General features: G+C 38.1%; 1 protein-coding gene and 1 non-coding gene across 7 annotated transcripts; both read right to left on the bottom strand.

Annotated features, from left to right (window-relative positions):
• Nucleotides 1-572: 572 nt before the first annotated feature.
• Nucleotides 573-17612, bottom strand: LOC104234560 (mRNA export factor GLE1-like). Of its 6 annotated transcripts, XM_009788143.2 has the most exons (18): nucleotides 17356-17612; nucleotides 17011-17108; nucleotides 16546-16713; nucleotides 16286-16441; nucleotides 14711-14831; nucleotides 14434-14582; nucleotides 13513-13684; nucleotides 12931-13111; nucleotides 11180-11221; nucleotides 9844-9953; nucleotides 8992-9051; nucleotides 6702-6772; nucleotides 6411-6492; nucleotides 6050-6136; nucleotides 3508-3591; nucleotides 3155-3286; nucleotides 1247-1369; nucleotides 573-1166 (listed from the first exon to the last, which is right to left on the bottom strand). In XM_009788143.2, coding segments are annotated over exons 2-18 (2013 nt in total). In that variant the 5' UTR covers nucleotides 17013-17108; nucleotides 17356-17612; the 3' UTR covers nucleotides 573-893. The 6 variants fall into 6 exon arrangements, with proteins under 6 accessions (XP_009786445.1, XP_070016086.1, XP_070016088.1 ...); XM_070159985.1 differs by lacking the exon at nucleotides 11180-11221 and having other exon boundaries at nucleotides 9844-9956; nucleotides 17356-17611; XM_070159987.1 differs by lacking the exon at nucleotides 8992-9051 and having other exon boundaries at nucleotides 17356-17610.
• On the bottom strand, nucleotides 12690-12795 carry LOC138880579 (U6 spliceosomal RNA). The gene has a single exon (XR_011403310.1). It is a non-coding gene; the product is annotated as a U6 spliceosomal RNA (small nuclear RNA).
• Nucleotides 17613-24511: the final 6899 nt, after the last annotated feature.

Genomic DNA, 24511 nt, shown 5'->3' with positions numbered 1-24511 from the left:
GAGCTTTATTGGTTTGGTTTGGTCTTTAGATTTAGTAACCCAACACAATTGGTTTGATTTGGTAATTGTAAAATCCGAACCAACCCAGCCTATGTACACCCCTAATACCAAATACCAAAATACCACATACCAAAATATTGATTTTGATACAGTAATTCGATATTCGATATTTACCATATAATGCACAGCCCTACTTCCAAACATTCATACTACCTTCGAAACATAATACTTAGATATTATACACCTTCAAAACGTTCTGAATACCATTGTGTCCAACTTAAAGCATGAACAAGAACGTAGCTAAAACTTTTCTGATTCAGACTAACAAGGCTTTTAACTCAAGGGGATGAAGTTACCACTCTTACTTCACGTCTTCTTAATCGTTTATCACGACTAACGTGAATGAAATAGTGAAATTATAGTAATTATTTTCATTTACTCCATCACATGAAATCTGGACATTATTCAGTATTATCAAGGTCGTCCAATGTAATACCTTTCAGTATCAAAATGAAAATCTGAATGAAGAAGAATAATTGACACAAACAAAACATTTGGTCTTTCAATCATCGCAGAAGGAAATGCAAAGAGCTTGATTATTAGTAAAACTTTATATAATCTTAAGTTAACTCTTACATCAACCAAGTCATAATTCTATGTTCCTTACAGTGACTTGCCCTTGGCCTGAGATTCTATGAGTGAAAAATGGAAGTGTAGAAATAGAGAAGAGGTACACAACTTCCTTTTACAGTCGTTAACGATATACAAATGATACAGGAGTTACATATTCAAATTATGGGAACAAAGCGTCTTAATGATATCATTAGACTTGAAACAAATTTTCAGTAACTGAAAGAAAAGAAGAAGGGACCAAAGTTTTCTACAGTACAGAACTAGTAATAGTATCTATTCTGTTGGTAACCATACTGCTGTTGATGATCCGACTCTGGAGTGAAATTGTGTGATTCCAAGTTACTCCTTAGGCGCCAGCCTTCAGGTTCCTTCAGAAACTGATTTGACTCTATATAGTTGCGGATATTCACAATCACCTTGTTCAACTTTGCATCACCTCGATCTTTCAATGCAGTTAGAAAATCTTTAGCAATGACGTCCAACATCTTTCTGAATTGTGTCTTGTATCTTTTGTGTAGAGCAAAGCCTGCCATCTGGGTAACCAAGACATTTTCTTTTAACTCCAACCCCATTTCATTAACATAAAAGGGACTGAGAAAGAGCTTCAACTTACTTCAAGAAAAGCCTGCAAGGCAGCTGCAGTATATAAATTTGCTGGGAGAACATTTAAGAATCTGGCTATCCATGCCCAACCTTCTCTGAGGCCATGCAAGTTTTGGCAGCCTTCAACTTCAGTCTGCCCAAAATGCAGTTTACTACTAAATCAGTTACTATACAAATGAAGGAAAAAAAAAAACAATTTTGGTCCCTGAATTATTTTGTTATTTTATTTTTTGTCCTTGTATTATTTGGCTGAGCAAATCTGACCTCCAATTAAACAAATTGTGCAGTTCTAGTATCACAAAATAAATATAACAGGATGTCATATTCAACTAACAAATATTAGTTTGGGATTCTGTCACTTCTCCATCGAACTCAGGCCAAAGGAGCTCTGCACCAAGAACTCCCTTAACAAAATTCCTATACGTGGAATAACAAATATTAGTTTGGGCAAGCACAATCATATGGCATTGATCATTTCTGGCAGCTTCACAACCTGTAGTACTGGTAACTAATATTGCAAAAAGGACATCTTGTCTAGAATGTTTCCGGCTCTGCTGATGAAGTTGGTTCTGTTTGTGGACAATGATTCAGATACTGAACTGAATGCTAAACCATTTGAAATATTGTTTTGTCAAACTGAAGGATTTCGAATAACCTGATGAGATAGTGGCTTTGCTGCTGTAACCTCGGATAAAATTCAGCATTTTTATCATACAAAGCCCATTTTACTTCCCCAACCTAACATGAAAGCCGCTTCTGCACTGAAGGCTCTTGTTTGGATGGAGCACAAGTCTCCAATATTGATGTCTAATGGTGACTTTATCAACCTGAGGGGTCCATTGCAATCTTTTTTAATCCCACTCCACTGCTCTGAGCTAGAAAATGAACACTGGAGACAAGTAGTTGAGATATGTTCTATAGTTGAAGGAAAAGTCCTTCAGATTTCAACGCAACCTCTTGAGTCCCTTCAAAGTCATTCTTCTGCATTTTCTTCTCGCAGAGCTCTTTAGCCCTTAGGGCTTCATTTGTTGCACCCCATCACAAATTGCAATCAATGTTAACCAGTAAGATACACCAGACATGCATACAAAAGTCACCAACTTATATTCGTCATGCTCAATTCTGTGTTCCTTATACCTGGGAGCGAGTGACGAAGATGGGTTTATCACACTGGCGATGGCTTCTTATTGAACATAGAATATCAATTAAGCACTAATCCACTCCAAATATCCTGTAGGTGGAAATGCCAACATAGTTTCCATTTTGAAGGGCAGACACATTCTCTAAGACAAAAGGATCTCTATTTGCATGCTTTAAAGGGAACATTAGAAGGGGAACCTTGGAGCAACGGTAAAGTTGTCTCCGTGTGACCTATAGGTCACGGGTTTAAGCCGTGGAAGCAGCCACTAATGCTTGCATTAGGGTAGGCTGTCTTCCCCGGACCCTGCGTGAATGCAGGATGCTTTGTGCATCGGGCTGCCCCTTTCTAAAGGGAACCTAACAAGAAGTAGAAGTAAACCACAACTCAAAAAGATGATGGGCACGAATTATGATGATTATATGTATATTTGGTATTCCCTTTATTTTCAAGTTGAAATCATCAATGGATAGAAACTGCTAATGTTGGTGCTAACTGAGAGAGGAAGAATGGCCAGTTTGATGGAGAAATAACTGCGATGTCCGTCGGCAGAAGATAACATCTGTTAGTTTCAATGAGTGATTGGACCAAAATCGCACATTTGTTAAATTGAAGGTAGGATATACTCATGCAAATAATGCAGGGACTAAAACCTGAATAAAGCAAAACTCAGAGACCAAAACCACTATTTTCCCGAAAGAGTAAGATAGACGAGAGTGTCAGCAACACAGGCATTAAGGATTCTTGAGGATAAAAGTAACAAATGTCTAAGCAACTGACCTGAACAAGAGCACCATATAACTTCATGTATGCACTTAAGCGATCCACATAACTATCAGTACTTTCTATCTTCCCATCTTCCTCTGTGTAGCCAATAGCTTTGTAATAAGCTTCTTTTGTCTGAAATGCTGCCTGAAGTGAAAGAACACATCAAAGTTAATTTTCGTGGAGGTAGCATAATACGATGTGAATATGGGGTGAAGGTTAACTAATGTCTGCGACAAGTTCTTTTCTCACCACTTAATTGAAGAAATATCATGCTCCAAGACAATCAAGTAAAAAGAATCCCACAAAAAGACAATAATGAGATGTGCAGATGCCAAACAGGTAATACTAAGGTAAATAAGAAGTACCTCTGAGTAAATAATGTACTTAGGAACTGCGTAAATGCAAACTTTATTCAACTCGCCTATGAGAATATCCATGGCAAGAGGGACCTGTGATGAAAAGCAAACCAATATGTAAGGATGGTTATGACGACCCGACAGGTCGTTTTGAGTACTAGCCTTTATTTCTGTATTCTGAGACCTCTCATAGCTTCATTTGATGTTATATAACTTGCGTGCGTGATCCGTGTTGTTTTTCGAAAAAATTTTATGTGAAATTTTGAAGAAAATGTGATTTTTGACTTAAAATGAGGCTAGAGTTGACCACGGTCAACGTTTTTGGTAAACAACTCCGGTTCGGTGTCATGACGATTCCGGTAGGTTCGTATAATATTTTTAGACTTGTACGCATGTTTGGTTGGGGTTTCGGGTGACTCGAGGGCATTTCGGCGCATTACGTGAAAGTTGGAAAAAAATTGAGTTTCAAGGTTGAAATCTTGAGTTTTGATGATCGATTCTCGATATTTGATGTTGTTTTGATGATTAGAGTGAGCAAGCGAGTTTATAGGATGTTATTATACTTGTGTGCCTGTTCGGATTGGAGCCCGAGAGGCTCGTGTGAGTTTCGGATGAGTTTTGGTTGATGGAACTGTTGGTGCAAGTCTGTTGCTGGTGTGAGTTGCAGGTATCGCATTTGCGAAAACCTGATCGCAATTGTGAGCCTCGCATTTGCGATTTCAGGCTCGCAAATGCGAAGTGGGGGCTGATTTCGCTTTTGCGAAGAAGTCATCGCATTTGTGATCCGGAGATGGTTCGCATTTGCATCCATTTTGTCGCTTTTGCGATGGCTGGGATTCTTGGACTGCTTCGCAAATGCAAAGCTTGCACCGCATTTGCAATGGTTGGGGACTTCGCAAATGCAAGGTCTATGTCGCATTTGTGACTTCTGAGGGACTGTGGCACTGTTCGCATTTACGAAGAATTGTGATACCTGCAGTTGGGTAAAAGTGGGGAATTTCGGGACTTAGCTCATTTTACACCATTTTTCAACCCTAAACTTTCTAGAGGCGATTTTTGAAGAGGATTTTCTCCCCAAAGAGGATTCGTTGCTCCTTTTGGAAATAGGTTTACTTTATGATTCTTTATTTACTGCACCGTCTATTTCCCATATACTTGCGCCTATCCCGTTGTTTCATTTAACTTTTTACTTTTTATACCTTTATATATATATATATATATATATATATATATATATATAGAAAATTGCACGGGTTTATTGTAGGTGTCTTGTCTTAGCCTCGACACTACTTCGTCGAGGTTAGGCTCGACACTTATGGAGTACATTGGGTCGGTTGAACTCATACTACACTTCTGCACTTCTTGTGCAAATCCTGACATCGGTACCAACGGAGCCCCGAAAGGTGCTAAGCCGATACTGTGTTTGTAATTCGAGGTAGAGCTGCATCCCGTCCGCTGGCCTTGAGTCATTATCTTAGCTCTATTGTATTGTTTCCACTTTATCCGGACAGTGTTGCATTTCTTTCATAAACTTGTATTTAGTTGGATCTAGAAGCTCATGTACATGTGACACCAAATCTTGGGGTGGTTTACGTTAGTTATTGGTTATAGAACTTTTTTATGTTATCACAGAGCTGTTTTTACATTATGGTATTGATCAGTTGTCAGATATTTATTGCTTTTCTTTTCGTATTATCTGTTATGTTGGCTTGCCTTGCGAGCGGTGTTAGGCGCCATCACAGCCCTGATTGGTTGGGATTCTGGGTCGTGACAATGGTAATCTACATTAGTTAGTACTTTCTGATCATATTCATGATCCCTTTTCATACACTAAGTCTCCTGTCCTAAATTAAACCTTTTATGTTGTTTAACAATCCTAGAGCCCTTCTCGTGCTATCAATACAACCTCTAGATTTCCCTTCATCAGAAATTCCTGACATCTATTTTAAATTCGAAGGTATTCCCCATTTTTTCCAGCAATTCACATTTTGGGCTCAGGTCTGGATATTGCGTTTGGATAGAAAACAAATTATTTTTGGTGGTTTTAGAAAATTTAGATTCGGGTTTGTGTTTGGATATGGCTTTTGGTAAAAGATATCACAAAATCCCTAAGCAATTTTTTAGGCCTTCAAATGGGTGAAAATTGGTTGAAGAGAAACAACAAATATTCTGTTGAAGAAAAAATAAAGGGGGAGTCTAAAGTGTTAAGTGGAGATGTAACCAGTACTTAACCAATCACTTTAGCAGCGGAGAGGCTTGCCTGACAATTTGAGACCCCAATTTGTTTTGGTTGTGGAGAACAAGGTTAGGTTAGAAAGTTTGGTATAAGAAACAAGGACCCTCAATGTGAAGTCAAAACGTGACACTCAATCTGGAACTGAGCATGACTAGGTTTAGATGAAAGCATAATGGTTTTTTACTGATTAGTGAAGGAACAAAAATGCTTTAACTGCTTTCTTTTCAGTTATTGACGTCAATCTCCTGATTATAAAACAACAAGAACTAATATTGAACTATAATAGCAAGAGGACCAGAACAACACCATAATTACCTTTGAAGTAACAAGGACAATTACACGACCATACGCATAGACAGCACTGTTAAAGCTTCCTGTAGGGTTCACACACAGCGACACAACCTATAAAATTGAAAGCCAGAACCACAGTCAATATCCTTATATTTTTGGGCAAAGCTCCAATAGTAGAATATATTCAATATACACTAATCAACTGCTGCATCAAGAACCACAATTTTCTACAAGCATAAACATATGCAAACTCCAAACTCCCAACATCCGCCCCCGTTCATGCCCCTCCCGAAAGAGAAAAGGAAAAAGAGAAAGAAGTAAAAACAATGACATCATAAGAGACACCGAAAGAAAAAATCCCCGTTGAAGTACTTCAGGATTTTACCTTCTGTGCAAACATGGCAATGCTGATGGATTGTGGACATGTTGAATCACTGATAAGCTTAATTAATTCATCTGCTTTCACTCTGCAAAAGGAAAAGTAACATACATGTATCAAACAGCAATATAATTCTTGCACCTCGTGAAGTTTATTCCCAAAAGTGGTTCAAAAATATAGGTCAAAGCAACTAAATACGTGACTTAAATATGGGAGGTAGAAAATGGTTTCAACAAGAAAAACCATTAAAGCTACAGGAGATAGGGCTAATAATCTAAGAGATGAGTATCCAGGTACCTGACATTTTCTTTTGTACCAGTTATAGTTCGGATTCTTCTGGCTATTTCCATTTCATATTTTCGGCAAGCCTGTTAAGAACGAATTTGTGTTAAACTATAGAATATCAGAAGTACCCCAAATCTGGATTGTGGGGTAGTAGTAATAGTAGTTGTTGTATAAAAACATCAGAAATTACTTAACCCAAATTAACATCCTTAGGATCTCAAATAGAACTCTGGACCTCTGTACGCCAAGATGGAATATAATAATTCAAAATGCATCTGATGACATTCCAACTAAACAAGCAACTATTCTGTTTCTTTTATTAAAAAATGACCACACTAGCCAGAAGGTGCAAGTAGCACGCATTTAGGATAAAATGAGAGAAGATCACTTGAGATGTTACGGTGATGTCCTTCGTCGACCTACAGATGCAGCGGTCCATAGGTGTGAAACTATGGGGAGTGAAGGTGTTAAAAAGGGGACGAGGTAGACCTAGAATCACAAGGAGGGAAGTTGTCTTGAAAGACCTACAATTACCTGGAATCAATCAAGATTTGGCTAAAGATAGGGCACAATGGAAGAAAAAGATCCATATATGTGATATTTACTACTTGGGAACAAGTTTTAGTCTTGTTAGTACGCCGATTTTGGACCTATTGCTTTACTAGGAATATTTTGACCTTATCATAGATTTCTATGCCAGTAAGAAATATTGTTGTCGAGTCGAGGGATTTGAGACAAAAGCTTTTATAAGAAGGCAAATCATGGACGCGACTCTCATTGGTTCATTGCTAATGAATGTTTTAGATTCTAATTCTAGAAAGAAAAGCAACAACCAGTGTATTGATGCAAGTTAGACATTGAGAAAGCTTATGATATGTCAATTGGAACTTTCTGATGAACATGCTTGAGGATTTGGGATTTGGTAGAAGATGGATCATGTGGATTTCCTTTTGCATCAGTACAGTTAGATATTCCGACCTTGTTAATGGGAAACCAGTGGGTTTTTTTTTTTTTTTTGCAGCTCAAAGAGACATACGACATGGAGATCCTCTTTCTCCTTTCTTATTTTTACTGGTGATGGAATGTTTTAGTAAATGTTGTCTGTTACATATGTGAATCGAGGGATAGGAGGATTCAGAGTCAAAATAGTAACCAAAATGCCATGGAAATATCACATTTATTGTAAGCTGATGATACTATGTTGTGTGATGCGGAGATTGAGCAACTTAGGCATCTGCGGCTCAAATTTGTATATTTTGAAGCAATTTATGGCCTTCATGTTAACTGGAGAATAAGCTTTTCATATCCAGTTAATGTCATCACAAATTGCAGCAGAACTACTGGAACTTTAGGATGTCAGGTTGGCACTCGGCCAACAGTCTATTTGGGATTGCCTTTAGGGGCCAAGCATAGAGCTAATAGTATATGGGAAGAGGTCTTGGAGAAATGTGAAAGAAGGCTAGTAAGCTGGATGAAGCAGTATTTATCAAAGAAGGAAGATTGGTATTAGTTAACAGTGTGCTGGGCTCAACATATGTGATGTCTCTTTTCTCTTTGCCTACTAAGATTGAGAAAAGAATTGACAAGCTACCGAGGAACTTTATTTGGCAAGGTAATAAAGAAAAGGGCAGCCCGGTGCACTAAGCTCCCGCTATGCGCAAGGTCCCGGGAAGGGCCGGACCACAAGGGTCTATTGTACGCAGCATTACCTTGCATTTCTGCAAGAGGTTGTTTCCATGGCTCGAACTTGTGACCTCCTGGTTCTTTACTTTAGTGAAATGGAACCTATCGAGGCTAAGGAAAATGGTGGACTGAGGATGAAAACCTCAGAAAACACAATAAAAGCTTGTTGATGAAGTGGCTATGGAGATATAACTCGGAGGTTGATGCCCTTTGAGTTGGTGTGATTAAGAATAAAAATGGAGTTGAGTATCAATGGTGCAGCAGATAAGTAAAAGCTGCATATAAAGTCTCAATTTGGAGAATAATTCGAGCTCACTGCTCTTGTTTCACATCTAGAATAGGCTTCAAGGTGGGCAATGGGATGAGGATATCCTTCTGGAAGGATATGTGGATTGGAAATGAGCCTTTATTAGACTTATTTCCTGATCTATTTTTATTGGCAGCAAATGTTTCAGCTTTTGTGGCAGAAAATAGAGAAAATGGGACTCGGAATACAATCTTCAGAAAGAGATTCAATGACTGGGAGATCGACAGTGCTACAAAATTTTACAACCACTAAAGCACATTCAAACAGCTTACTGATTCAGAAGATGGTATCACAACAGTAAAGGAATTTTACTCTGTCTTCTTGGAAGCAAATCTGGAATACAAAAGCCCCTCTCAAGGTAGCTTGTTTTACCTGGATAGTGAGCAAAGAAGCTTGTCTTACTTACAAGAATTTATTACTATTATTTATATGTACTTAACTTATTTTTCACTCTTATATTTCACTTTTATTTTTATTTGGTATGATGATGACATGAGTTGAGCTTAAATGGAGAAACATGGTCAGTGAGGATTCATATAACCAACCTCAACTTGTTTGGGACTGAGACATAGTTGTTTTTTGTTGTTTATTTCAGCTAAAAAAAGACTCAAATGAACTTATCAAAATGTCTCAATAACTTTTTCAAACATGCAAGGATCGCATAGTTAAATGTAAGCAGTTTCATGAACTTGGAACTGCAACTCCCAAAACACAATTGGATGGGTAAATGATTATGTTAGTAGGGAAAGAGTTAACTTTCAAAAGTCATTACTTCCTGTGTCACATGAAATGTGAGACAACTTTCTTCACCAACCACAGAGTTTAAGATGTTAATTTGACTTTTTTTTTAATGTATTAGTAGTGGTGAAAGAAAAATATAAAAACAGTTGTTGAAAGATTAGTCTGATATTGCAAAAACACATCAATGCATATAGTTAAATGGCTTTTAACTCTAGCAACTGTGCAAGTCAAATAGAATAACAGTATTAATAAAATGGTGTCAAACATTTGGGATATCCAAATGGAAGAATGCCACATAAATTAGGATAGAGGGAGTAACTGTTTAGGAACCCCCATTCCCGAGCCTCTGCATAGAACACTTTACTTTATGCAGCAAGAAGCCTAATCTGCAATGAAATTTCAAATATTGTTTTGCAAGGTTACCTTATTAGAACCCGATCCCAGTGCTTCATTCTGGGAAGCTATTTCATTGTAAATCATCAATCTTTTCTCCTCCAGCTTTTGAGCATTTTCTGACGCCCTGATTGTATTTCCTGCTATATCCAAAATTGCAAACTTGAAATGTTTCATCTTGCCACTTGGAGGTTGGCGTATCATACACTATTTGATAAAAAGAAATCATCCAGTAAAAGTAGTAAAAGTTTTGACAATAACTTTTTATATTTAGAATATAAAGGAAAAACCAGAATAGTCCTTTAAATATAGGGTAGCTCTAACTTGGTCTTTTATATATTTCATTGAGCATGAACACTCCTTTATCTTTGTAATTAGTGACCACCTTTAGTCCAGGTTAGTCTCAAGACCATTCACTAACAGAAAAGATTCACCTAAGGCGGAAAAAAACTAACTGGACTAAAGGAACTAACGGGAGAAGAGACAACACTAATGGAACAGAAAGAAACCGCAAGTATTAACTTATGGAAATTTGCTTACCAGTAGACGAAGTTTGAAGCTAACGAATTATGTTTCTCTGTTCTATTTTTTTTTTTTTTTATGGATAATTCTCTGTTCTATCTAACCAAATCATATTTAATTCTAAGCAAAGCATATCTATTAGCAAATTATGACTAGTGCATGCATATTAAATGTTTGTCTCAGTATACTATTATTATTGATGGTAGAAAAACCTTTTCCAAGCAAAGAAAGAGATGGACTCTTACCTAATCAAATTCGAACTCAGAAATATTCAATCCCAGGAGGAAACTATTAAAGCTGGATTCTTGATATTTCTTTCATTAATGGTGCTTCTTTTGTTTCTGAAATTTTCTATAAAAAAAAAAATGTGTATGCGTACATGGTATACACATCTAATAAATACCTGGTATCTAATACACAATCTAAACCAGATTCTTTAATTTGGAAAAGGGGTGCCAAGGGGAGATTCAAGGTTAAAGCTTTCCATCAGCTTTTAAGGTCTTCTGTTGGCAGCATACCCAAGTCGCCATGGAAATGCATCTGGAGAAACAAAGCAACCCTAAAGGTGGAATATTTCACATGGCTGGTAGCACATGGTGGATGCCTAACTCATGAGAATCTCCAGAAAAGAGGACTTCATATATGCAGTAGGTGCCCATTGTACGAGAGAGAAAATGAGGATGTTAACCACCTCTCCATTAATTGCTCATTCACCATGCAGATCTGGCATATCATTCTTAACATAGTAGGAATCAGCTGGACAATGCCTGAGACAACCATAGCGCTACTACATAGCCGGTATATGGAAGGGCTGGAAAAGGATAAGCTGAACACTGGAACTCACCGCCTTCAGTCATCTGGTGGATCATTTGGAAGGAAAGGACCACTAGAATTTTTTAAAGCAAAAAAAAAAAACAATCTGTAATTAGTATTAAGTATAAATGCATTTCTTTACTGTTCTTTTGGTGTAATATGGCAAGTGCAAATGAACAACAATCATGTTTGACTTTTTGAGCTCATTACACAATATGTAATGTGGCTGTTCCTTGTAAATATTTGCAGTACTTTGCTGCCAATTAAGTGTTTACCAATCAAAAAAGAATCCGTGAACAGAATCACAGATATATTTTGCATAGAGATGAAGACAGGAACATATTTACTAGTCAAATGATCGGGTTACTGGTAAGAATATTTTCTCTTTTTTCGGATACCTCTATGCTTTACTCAACCTAAGAAACTAAGGGAAATTCGTTTTATAGCTGGCCAAGCTTCTAAAATCAGCTTATTTTGAGAAGCGCTTTTCCCAAAAGTACTTTTGGTGAGAAGCAGTTTGTATTTGGATACTTAATTTGAAAAACACTGTTGACCAGCAATTAGTATTTGGCCAAGCTTTTAAAAAGTGTTTCTAAGTGTATTTTTCTCAAAAGTGCCTTTCAAAAAAGTGCTTAGGGGGAGAAGCTACTTTTTTCTGTTTCTCAAAAACTGCTTCAGCTTCCACTCAAAACCATTTTTTTCCTCCTAAAAATTTGCTCAAATACCTTAACTTTGGGGAAAAAGCACTTTTGGCCCCAAAAAAAGCACTTTTGGCCAAAAAGAAGCTTGGTCAAACATGCTATTATTCAATCTGCAGTAGCAACTACAGAACATTAATCCAGAATAAAGATTGACATTTTGCTCTGAAAGATGAAATACAAGACGAGAAAGGCAACATTAGTGAAATGATATCCATGTTTCTCCCTTCGAACCGATTTATTAGACTTGTGACGAAAAATAAGTTTCATCTCCGCTTCATCATGCACTTCCTCGGCATTGGTTCTCATAAACCAGTACACCGCAATTGCATGGTCCTTGGCCACAAAGAAGTTTCACAGCTTTGAAGGTGACTTGTAAAAAGCCAATGGTTCGTCAGACACATAAATACTGATCAGTCACCCGCTTAATATTTAGGTAATTCTCAAGACTCCATTCCCCAAGTTCGCCTCTAAAACCACTATGTTTTGTTACCACCCCACATCCCCCAATGGAGGCTGTCAAAAGCATGGTTGTGAACAGTTGACCCAGATAATCCCAGGTAAGAATATTTTCATGAGTATATTTTCCAGGAATATTTCTTGGAGAGAGTTTTATTTTCAGAGTTACTCTCTTTTCCAAAGGCCTAGTTCCCAGCGTCAGTGAATAGCCTGCAATCTACCCCTAGATCAAAAGTGCTAACTTTTTACAAAGATGAAGGATTGTTTATGTCCAACTTTGAATATAAGGGATCAAAACAAATCTACCCTTAGGGCTTATATTCCTTCTAGGGTTTTTCCTCTTAGATTATGCACAGCGCATTTTTTGACCAGGTAAGGTAGTTTAAAAATCAGGACCATATCTCGATTTGCATGTGTCATCCTTGTGCAGGGGCCATCATGCTAATCTTCTCTGTGTCGTTCCAATTTTATCGGATGTCTCTGAAGGGACATGCACAGAGCATTTTATTTTAAGTTATTAGTTATTTGAAATGAAATGCCTAATATATAAAAAGAAAAAGAGGAGTAGGAGGAAGGTCAAATCTCCATCTCCACTCCCTCACTAAGATTACACAGTGAGACATACCTGCTGAATGTTTATGACTAGTGACATCCTTTGGAACCTTGTTAGCCTCCGAAGGAGCATTCATCAATGACTCAGATGCCTTCTCCGCAGCAGCTGCAGCTTCTTTTGCTGCTTTCCTCTCAGCTTCCAGAGCTGCGGCTTTTTCCTTTTCAACTCTTTCAGCTTCCAGCCTAGCCTGCACCTGATGAAATAAAACTTATTATTACCCACAAGGAGAAAATTCAATCACAAACAACAATTTTGTAATAGATGCAGCATGAGGGAGACAAATAGACAGCTAGATTTCACAGGAAAGCAGGGATGCTAGAACCAGGGAATGTGAGCATTAGCACTTGCAGAAGTATGCCACAGAGAAGGAAAAAAAGCACAATTACTTCCTCGTTTGATGATGATTCTCACAAATAGCTAACTTTGTATAATCTCTAAAAATCACAAAATGGCAGGTGACCAGAAATGCAATTGGATAAATATAGCTTTCTAAACATTTTTCTCCTTGAAGAAACTTTTCTACTAAGCATATGAGAGAATTTCCAATGAGCATATCAAATTGTGTGTCTCTCTCGATAGGAGTAAAACACATACCTTGGCTTCTGCTCTGATCATTTCTTGCCGGGCTTTTTCTTCTTGAAGAGCTTTTTCTTTCCTCTTGGCTTCTTCACGAGCAGCATCATCTCTTATTCTCCTTTCTTCAATTTGGGATCTGTGTTCGTGATCCCTTTGTACAGCAGTTAGGTGATCATCAAGTGCTTCTGCACTACAGTAATACAATTGAAGTCAAAAGTATATTTTTACTAAAATTAATCTGTAGGAAAATGCAAATGGTGATTAAACTTCAAATTCTGGGTACTCCGAGCATGTATAGAGTGAACAAGAAACATTAACAAAAATTTAATATTTGTCAGTCGCAAAGTTTTTTTATTGAGACCAAGGGCATGCATGTTGTTTGAATCAGAAAATAGTCATTTGCAATCAAAGTGACATGAATTCCTGTTGGTGTCCCTTCTATACAGTAACTCAGTCGCTGCCCATACCCCTGAATCTGTTTTACACCTTCATCTGTAATTCATGTCAACAAGAAATGATGAACAAATCACCCTATTCGCTTTCATTCCCAACCTAAATAACATTAGTGGTTTATGATCAATTGTCTATCTAACATCCTTAGTGAATTTTTTTGCAAGTGAATTCCTCACAAACCAGCTCCCATTTAAGTAATTGAGATTTGATTGGCATGTCTTCAGCAATTATATTATTTCCATTGGTCCTAGAGTAGCAGCAGCAGCAGTTGAAGTGAAGTCCACAGAGAGGATAAAACAAATACCCTGGTCTTTAGTGACCAAATAGATAATTCTTCCATCAGTTCCAGCAGACCACTATTGGACCAAAACCCACTGAGGAACATCTACCTTGTTATACATCATTGAACAAAGAAAAAACTAACTAGATGACAAACTTAATGCAAAAACAAGTCTTTTTTCATAAAAACAGAGTAATTCGCCTTACATTTTACGCTGGTACTGCATGTCAAATTTTCTGCTCATTTCCCTTTGAGCTTCAGTATTTCTCTCAACCCGTTCAAGTGTAGAGGCAAGCTTCTCATTTTCATCCATTACCTCAGCTTCAAGTGCTGATAGTTGATCTCTCATTTCCTCCTGTTGTAAGGTAATAAGAGAAAGAGATTCAGTTTAATATATTCATCCCTTCTTTTCTTTTCTTAAGTGAAGCAAGGCAGGGACATGGACAGAGAAAGTTAAGGAAGCACATAAGTGAAGTTACAAACCGCAATAGTAAGCTGGTGCTCATGAGCTAGTTCAGATAAAGCACTTTCCACTAATCCCACTTTATCCATTAGATCATGTTGAAGTTCAATGCCCAGGCCTTCTTCAGAATGGTCGCTATCACTGAAACAACATGAGAAATGCTGCACTAAGGCCTCATTTGTTTGCAGTCTGAATCTTAATTATTCAGATCTCAGACATTAAGTGTGTTTGTTTTTAAAGTCTGAATCTTAATTATTCAGATCTTAATCATTAAGTGTGTTTGTTTTTTTTACTTCAAAACCACTTAATGGGTTTGAATAGGTCTGTATGATTAAGATCCATAACAGAGACTTAATAACAGTGTGTTTGTTTTTAAAGTCTGAATCTTAATTATTCAGATCTTAATCATTAAGTGTGTTTGTTTGTTTTTACTTCAAAACCACTTAATGGGTTTGAATAGGTCTGTATGATTAAGATCCATAACAGAGACTTAATTTCATTAAGATGCTATGATCCATATACATTATTAATTATCGCCACTGCCAACCATTATCAACTACCATCATGCCACCACCATACTCAACCACCACCACCATAATCGACTACCACCACCCGCCATCTCCACCACTCCCATCACCATCATTCTCAACCACAAACAACACTCATCCACCTCAACTACCACAACTAACCACCCCATCACCGTCAACAACTATAATCGGCACTGCCCATCATTATAAACTACCACTACCCACCACCACTTTCCTCAATCACAACTATCACCACCACCCGCCATTATTAACTATCACCACTCACCACCACCCTCCTCAATCATAATTGCCACCACTACTAATCACCACTAGCTACTACCCTGAACCACCACCATCAACCAAACCTACCACCAACCACTGCCTCTAGTCGGCATTAACAAGCACCACCCGTTAACCATCACCACCAGCAACTACTATATTTTAAAAAATTTATATATTTATTGATAGAATATTAGATTAATTAATATTTCATTTGAATTTTATGTTTATTAATTTTCAAATAAAGATAAATTTTATACATTCAAATGCTAAAAATCAAACAGTCTTAATCATTTAGTATTCAGATCTTAATACACATCTTAATATTCAGATGTGTATTCAGATTCAGATATCTTAATCTTAATACACATCTTGATATTCAAATGTGTATTCAGATTCAAACGTCTTAATCTTAAAAAAAACAAATGAGGCCTAAGTATTAATCAAGAATGAAACGGAAGTTTATTATTAATAAAATAACTTCATGACGCATTTGGAAAAAAAATTATGAGGTAATATTAAGTGCTTCATTACCCCCTCCCCCCACCCCACCCCACCCACACATACACCTATCCTCCTTATTTGGCTAAGGATGTCCTTAACTCTTGGCTCAATAAGTAAATGTTATAAACATGTAATGCCTTAAACAACTATAGAGCCAAGCAATTATGAGATGTTTAACATGGGGAAGGGCATTTGTAGCAACATATTTCATAGCTTGTTTGTCTGTTCTAAAAGACCTCCTCTCATTCTTACACTCTATAATGTTTGCAATTGTTGAGTGCTCACCTCAGATAGATTTCGTCACAGGCAAAACGTTTTCTCCCCTTAACAAAATGATCACCAACTTCATCCTTAGTGTCTCTTTCCACATCCACCACGTCGTCATCAGACACTTGCATAATAAAGCCTCTCTGAGAATTATTCTTTGAAGCCGATAGTTCTCTGAGTAAAGATAGATTAGACAATAACATAGAAAATTTACTATCCAAATGGACCTAAAATGCTTGATGTGATTTTCACTAAGAAACCTTGTTAAAGTAACATACCGAGATTCTGCTTTGATAAAAGGTAATGGAAATTTCGATGATCCATTGAGCTTCTTCTCTATCGAGTTGAGCTCGACCAGTAAAGCATCAAAGCTCCAATCAGGGTTTGGATCCAGGGTCACTCCATCAACATTTTTAGGCAACGGAAGTTGCAGTTTAACAGCACCCCTGAGGAAAATAACCATAACTCAGCACAAACCAAGCAACAAGTAGAATATTATAGTAATAGAGCTTAAAAAGAAGTTATAGTTCCAGATTTTCTATAAACTTGTTGCAATAAAGGAAAAACTGAAATGTGATATTGTTATCACTACAACTATGAGAAAGGTATTTTTTCAAACATATGCATAGAGATACATGAACCAACCCCTCCCTAAAAGAAAACTAAAAAATGGCATCAATTTTTCGTGGACTGCTACAAATAGAGAAAGAGATGGAAAAAAGGTATCAGAAAAAAGTACTTACATTATTATTTTCCTGCCTTAAGAACACGTTTAAATAAAGTTGTGTACAACGCTGGCTTCACACACTTGAGTCTTGAAATTTGAGATATAATTAATTACCTGTAACAATTGAAAAGCAAAAGTTACAAACAGAAAATGTAGAAGATCATAACATGAACACCCGTAAGGGAAATTTGAAAGCTAAACCCTAATATTACTAATACAGACAAGAGTATGAATAGAGGGGAAAAAGAAAGCACAAAAAGGGATAAAGAGGGGGCTGATTTGAGATCAAAGTTTCATTCTTTATATTAATTTTCTCCAAGATTTATTCAACAAAAGGCTCTGCTCTCTGTGAAGCGTCTACCTTTGAAGTTTTCTTGGATTTGCGGTTGTGGTTTCTTGAAATAATAGCTATAGAAATTCAATAAAATCAAATGGATTTTTTTACTATTCCGAATTGGATAAACGGAGTATTGAATAAATCATAAGCTGAGGGTATGAATTTTGAGAAATTGAAGAGGAAGCGAATCAGCGATGAAGGGCGGGAGAAAAGAAAGCTTAACGGGAAAGAGGAAGTGAAAGTGCTAAAAAGTAAAAAATGAATGTACTATGCTGATGTAGCCAAAAGGAGAAGTTTTATTTTGGGTGTTATGTCATAAAAGTATAAAATAAAAAAGTTGTTTCGTAAACTAATATCAGTTGATACACAAAATAAAATTTTCTAGCTAAAAGGTACTCCTTTAACTAAAAAAAATTGTATCTATCCATCCATCCCTCAATTTACATAAGTCTTACACCTAACTTTTCTTCATTACATCCTACTCTCAGCCTTCTCTTCGCCGTAAACTTTGTCACATGTCATGTTTTTTTAATTATTATTTTCTCTTTTATTCATTTTGACATCTTACTACAACTAATTAAAAATAACTAAATGATGGAATCATACTCGTCTCTAAATATTTTCTTATTTGATTATAATAATAATAATAATGTCCCATATTTAGACGTTAACATTTTATCTCCCCCCCCCCCCAATAAAATTCATGTATCTTTAAGTTTAAATTATATGAGAAGAACCATTAATGGCAATTCCATAATCAATAAATCAATTATTGGTTCAATTCTAAATCGTTTACGACAATGATCTATCCCACCCACGAGTTATATAACAAAATAAGATAAACAATAAGTGCTCAAAAAAATCCAATTTATCTTTATATGGAGAACTAGTCTAATCTCAACTTTATTATTTGCATCTTGTACTTTCATAGTTTCATTGTATTTTATCCTAGCTAAATCTTCATTAATTTTGAAAAGTTTAGATATCTTGAAAAATATTTTTTGATATAAAATAAAATCATTTGAAATATTAATTTTAGCTATTAAAGTAAGACCTAAAATAGCGTCCGCAGAGACGCCCGGGCAGTCGACCAAAACGCACAGAGGGGTGAAGAAGGCGGGATTAGCCTTCGAATGATATTTGAAATGTTGCAGACTCAGCAAGCTGCGATAACGCAGCTTCAAAATTATAATCGAGCACCAAGCAGAATTGAGCTCGATGCATCACAGGAAGTTATTCACAGAGTCAAACCTGTACCGGAGAAATCGAATGATGGATCGGGAACTGATCCCTACCATTATGAAGATGCTCGAGGAGCTCACTAAACTGATCGAATCAGGAGAAAAGAAAATTGAGGCTAATGATAAAAAGCTAGAAACATACAACTCACGGGTTGATCAAATACTGGGGCACCCCCAATTCTAAAGGATTTAGATTCGAAAAAGATCGTACATAAGCCTTTCCCACCAAGTGCGGCTCCGAAGCCCATTCCAAAGAAGCTCTGCAAGCCAGAAATTCCCAAGTACAATGGAACCACTGATCCTAATGAGCATGTCACTTCTTATACATATGCAATAAAAGGAAATGACTTAGAGGATGATGAAATTGAATCTATTCTGTTGAAAAAGTTCGGAGAAACTTTATCCAATGGGGCGATGATATGGTACCACAATCTGCCACCCAATTCCATCGATTCCTTCGCCATGCTTGTTGATTCGTTCGTAAAGGCACACACCAGAGAAATAAAGGTTGCGACTATGAAGTCAGACCTCTTCAAAGTGAGACAAAAGGACACTGAAATGCTAAGAGAATTCATATCTCAGTTCCAGATAGAATGCACGGACCTACCTCCGGTCATCGATGAATGGGCTATCCAAGCCTTCACTCAAAGTTTGAACGAGCAAAGTTCGGTAGCATCACGACAACTAAAGAAAAATTTGATTGAATATCCAGTTGTGACCTGGGCCGATATACATAATTGATACCAGTCAAAGATTACAATCGAGGACGATCAGTTAGGGGCCCCTTCCGATTCTGTTTACCCAAATAGATCTGAAGGCATGATTCAAAGAGATATCAACAGAGAGCCCCGATCAAACAGAGATCGATACCAACCATACAATGTAGATCGTAGAAATAAAGGATCAGGACGTAATCCCATTCGGAATGATCAAAGGAATGATCGAGGACAAAGTTCCTGAGGGCTCATGAGTAAGAGTGGCTTCGATAAACATGCTGAACTCAAAGAAGCGCCACGGTTATCATAATACAACTTCAGCATTGATGCATCGGGTATTGTATCAACCATTGGACGAATTAAGGATATTAGGTGGCCTAGACCCCTACAGAGCGATCCGGCTCAAAGGAACCCTAACCAAATATACAAATACCATGGAACCCATGGTGATAAAACCGAAGACTGCAGACAATTAAGAGAGTAGATAGCTTGTTTATTCAACAAGGGTCACCTTCGAGAATTCTTGAGTGACCGAGCTAAAAATCACTTCAGAGACAAGGATGCATATAGGAAAAACAAACATGAAGAACCATAGCACGTGATTCATATGATCGTTAGTGGGGTCGATATTTCTCAAAGTCTGATATTTAAATGTACCAAAGTGACAATCATAAGGGAGAAACGTATCTAGGACTACTTACCAGAAGATACCTTATCTTTTAACGATGAGGACGTAGAAGGGATCGAACAGCCTCACAACGACGCACTGGTAATATCTATCCTTATGAATAAAATTCAAGTTAAACGTGTGTTGGTTGATCCAGGTAACTCGGCAAACATTATTCGATCAAGGGTCATAGAGCAACTCAGCCTCCAAAATCAAATCGTGCCTACAGCTCGAGTACTCAATGGTTTCAACATGGCAAGCAAAACCACCAAAGGGGAAATCATATTGCCAGCAAACATGGCTGGTACTATCCAGAAGACAAAGTTCCATGTAGTCGAAGGTGATATGAGATACAATGCGTTGCTCGGAAGACCTTCGATTTATAATATGAGGGCAGTACCTTCGACGCTCCATCAAGTCTTGAAATTCCCAACGTCAGAAGGAATCAAAACGGTGTACGGCGAACAACACGCCGCCAAAGAGATGTTTGTAATCGATGAAGTAGTGCCGGTATCGGTGCTTTCATCGGCAAAGGAATTGGAGCCAAAGGGAAAACAAGAAGTCAAATAGCAACCATAAGTACCGGCCTTGACCCCGTCGGAGGAGCAGGAAATCTTCGAGGATGAAGATTTTATGATACCTCGAACTTTCATGACCCTCGATGATTCTGATGCAATAAAATCATCGGTCGAGGAGTTGGAACAAATCATATTGATCGAGCATCTTCCCAATCGAAAGGTATACCTGGGCACGGGGTTAACTCCCGAGCTTAGGAAAAAACTCGTTCAATTCCTTTAAATAACATGGATTGTTTTTCTTAGTCCCAACTGGATATGACAGGAATCCCATCGGAGAACACAACATATCGGTTGAGCCTGGACCCGAAGTTCAGATCAGTAAAACAAAAGAGAAGGCCCCAGTCCGAGGTAAACATACATTCATCAAGGACGAGGTAACTAAGCTTCTCAAAATAGGGTCCATCCGAGAAGTAAAATATCCCGAATGGTTAGCAAACGTAGTTGTAGTCCCCAATAAGGGGAAAACCCTTAGAATGTGCATAGATTATAAAGATTTAAACAAAGCATGTCCCAAAGACTCTTTTCCTCTGACAAATATCGATCGCATGCTCGATGCCACGGCCGACCACGAGATCCTTAGTTTTTTCGATGCATATTCCGGGTACAATCAAATTCAAATGAACCCAGAGGATCAGGAAAAGACTTCCTTCATCACTAAGTATGGCACCTACTATTATAATGTAATGCCGTTTGGGCTAAAAAATGCCGATGCTACCTACCAACGCCTAGTGAATCGAATGTTTGAAGAACAAATAGGTAAATCAATGGAGGTATATATTGATGATATGCTAGTTAAGTCCCTGCGCGTAGAGGACCATTTGACACATTTGCAAGAAACTTTCAACATATTGAGAAAATACAACATAAATCTCAATCCTGAGAAATGTGCATTCGGGGTCGGTTAGGGCAAGTTCCTCGGCTTTATGGTGTTGAATCGGGGAATTGAGGTCAACCCAGATAAAATAAAGGCGATCGAAGACATCACAGTCGTGGATAGCATTAAGGTCGTACAAAGATTAACAGGGTGGATAGCCGCCTTAGGCCGGTTCATCTCGAGGTCTTCAGATCAAAGTCACAAGTTCTTCTCACTGCTCAAAAAGAAGAACAATTTCACTTAGACCCCGGAATGCCAACAGCCATTGGAAGAGTTAAAGCGGTATCTTTCGAGCCCACCATTGCTTCATACTCCGAAAGCGGACGAGCATCTCTACTTAGATTTGGCAGTCTCGGAAGTCACGGAAAGTGGTGTCCTAGTTCGAGAAGAGCAAGGTACCTAATTTCCTATTTAATATGTCAGTTGAACTTTAGGTGAAGCCGAGACCCCTTACCCACACTTAGAAAAATTAGCGCTTGCTCTAACAAGCACCTCTAGAAAATTAAAACCATATTTTCAGTGCCACCCAATTTGTGTGGTAACCACTTACCCTCTTCGTAATGTGCTGCACAAGCCCGAACTCTCGGGCCGATTGGCTAAATGGGCCATTGAAATCAGTGGGTATGATATCGAGTATCAAATCCGAACGGCCATCAAGTCTCAAATCTTGACAGACTTCATGGTCGACTTCATGCCAGCCCTCGTACCCGAGGTCGAAAAGGAACTTTTGTTAAAAACGGGTACATCTTCGGGTGTAGACCCTCTTGACAGATGGTGCTTCGAATGTGAAGGGGTTCGGGCTAGGCATCATGTTGAAGTCGCCCACAAGCAATACAACTAGACAATCTATGAGACTAACAATGAGGCCGAATATGAGGCCATGATTGTAGGTCTCGAGCTAGCTAAAAATTTGGGAGTAGAGGTCATCGAGGCCAAATGTGATTTCCTACTTGTGGTTAACCAAGTCAACATGATCTTCGAGGTTCGAGAAGATCGAATGTAGAGGTACTTGGACAAGTTATAGGTAACCTTACACCAGTTTAAAGAATGGACCCTACAACATGTACCTCGAGAACAAAACAGTGAGGCCGATGCCCTTGCATATTTGGGTTCATCAGTTGAAGACGACGAAATTAGCTCGGGGACTGTTGTACAACTTTCAAAGTCAGTAGTCGAAGAAGGCCACGCCGAAATAAACTCTACAAGCCTAACTTAGGATTGGAGGAACAAATATATTGAGTATCTAAAAAGCGGGAAGCTTCCATCGGACCCTAAGGAATCAAGGACTATGCGAACAAAGGTTGCACGATTCACATTGGCCAAAGATGGGACGTTATACAGAAGGATGTTCGATGGACCATTGGCATTGGGTCCGGGAGACACCGACTACGTCTTACGAGAAATTCACGAGGGTACTTGCGGGAATCATTTCGGTGCCGAATCACTGATTCACAAGGTCATTAGAATAGGGTATTATTTGGCCAATATGGAAAAATATACTAAGAAGTTCATTCAAAAATGTGACAAATGCAAAAGACATGCACCGATGATCTACCAGCCCGGAGAGCAACTTCATTTAGTCATATCCCCATGGTCGTTCATGAAATGAGGAATGAATATCGTCGGCCATCTGCCAACGGCCCTAGGTAAAGCTAAATTCATTCTATTTATGACTGAGTATTTCTCTAAGTGGGTTAAAGCACATGCTTTCGAGAAAGTCAGAGAAAAAGAAGTCATAGACTTCATTTGGGATCACATCGTATGTCGATTCGGGATACCCACTGAGATCGTATGCGACAATGAAAAACAATTTATTGGCAGCAAAATAACGAAGTTCCTCAAAGATCACAAGATAAAAGGATCTTGTCAATGCCATATCATCGTAGTGGGAACGAACAGGCCGAATCGACAAACAAGACCGTCATTCAGAATCTAAAGAAAGGTTGAACGTCGCTAAGGGAAAATGGAGTGAAATTTTACCCGAAGTCCTTTAGGCGTTCCGAACAATGACAAAATCCAGTACGGGGGCAACACCGTTCTCCTTAGTATATGGCGCCGAAGCACTGATCCCGGTCAAAGTTGGGGAACCTAGTGTCAGGTTTCGATACATGACGGAGGAGTCAAATCACAAGGCTATGAATACAAGCCTCGAATTGCTAGATGAAAAATAAGAAGCCGCCCTTGTTCGAATGTCCGCCCAGAAACAACGAATCGAGAGATATTACAATCGAAGAGCCAATCTTCGACACTTCAAAATTGGGGACTTAGTCCTGAGAAAAATCACCATCAATTCTCGAGACCCAAATGAGGGAAAGCTTGGTCCAAACTGGTAGAGACCGTATCAGATCCTCAACATCATCGGAAAAGGATCTTACAAACTTGGCACAATGAACATTGAACAATTGCCAAATAATTGGAACATATCACTCCTCAAACGATATTATTGATAAGGTATGACCTTCTCTTTTTTAAATTTGTACTTTATACTAACTTGTTGCAGGTGTTCGATCGAAAGCATCGAAGTTATCTCCAAAAAACAAAGTCCTTAGGTTTGAAAGCATGCGTTGCACTCTTTTTCCCTTCGACTGGTTTTTATTCCAAATGGGTTTTTTCGGCAAGATTTTTAACGAGGCAACCATTGTTTGTGCTAACTTAGAGCAATTCAACAGTATCTGATGCTTCTTTGCAATCAACCTCGAATACTAGGGTGCATCACCCTTGGATGTTACGTTTTCAAGGAAAATACTTCGTGTCAACAGGGTCTCGATGCATAAATTTTGTAAAGGGCCAAACGGTCGAATGAACCGTGTCCATGTAGATTACTCGAGACCTAATGACAAAACATATACACATGAATGATCTGTTGAAAGAAGTATTTTTTTTCCTTGCCTGATGTTCCATGCCTTAGTGAAATTTCTACTTTACAACTTCATACTTATGATCTATTGCGGAAACTGGCTCAAGCACCGATCACAACTAAAGCTATAACAATCAACCCCGTACTCGGGGACTGCCATCCAAAAATTGACATGCTCGAATTATTAAACTCCAAGATTATGAGACCTTAAAAAGGCAACCCTCGTCTTTACGGGCCACGACCATCC

This window comes from Nicotiana sylvestris, chromosome 10 (genome assembly GCF_000393655.2).
Source record: "Nicotiana sylvestris chromosome 10, ASM39365v2, whole genome shotgun sequence".
Lineage (NCBI taxonomy): Eukaryota > Viridiplantae > Streptophyta > Magnoliopsida > Solanales > Solanaceae > Nicotiana > Nicotiana sylvestris.
The sequence above is the reverse complement of the archived record's forward strand: the minus strand, read 5'-3'. Positions and strand labels throughout refer to the sequence as shown.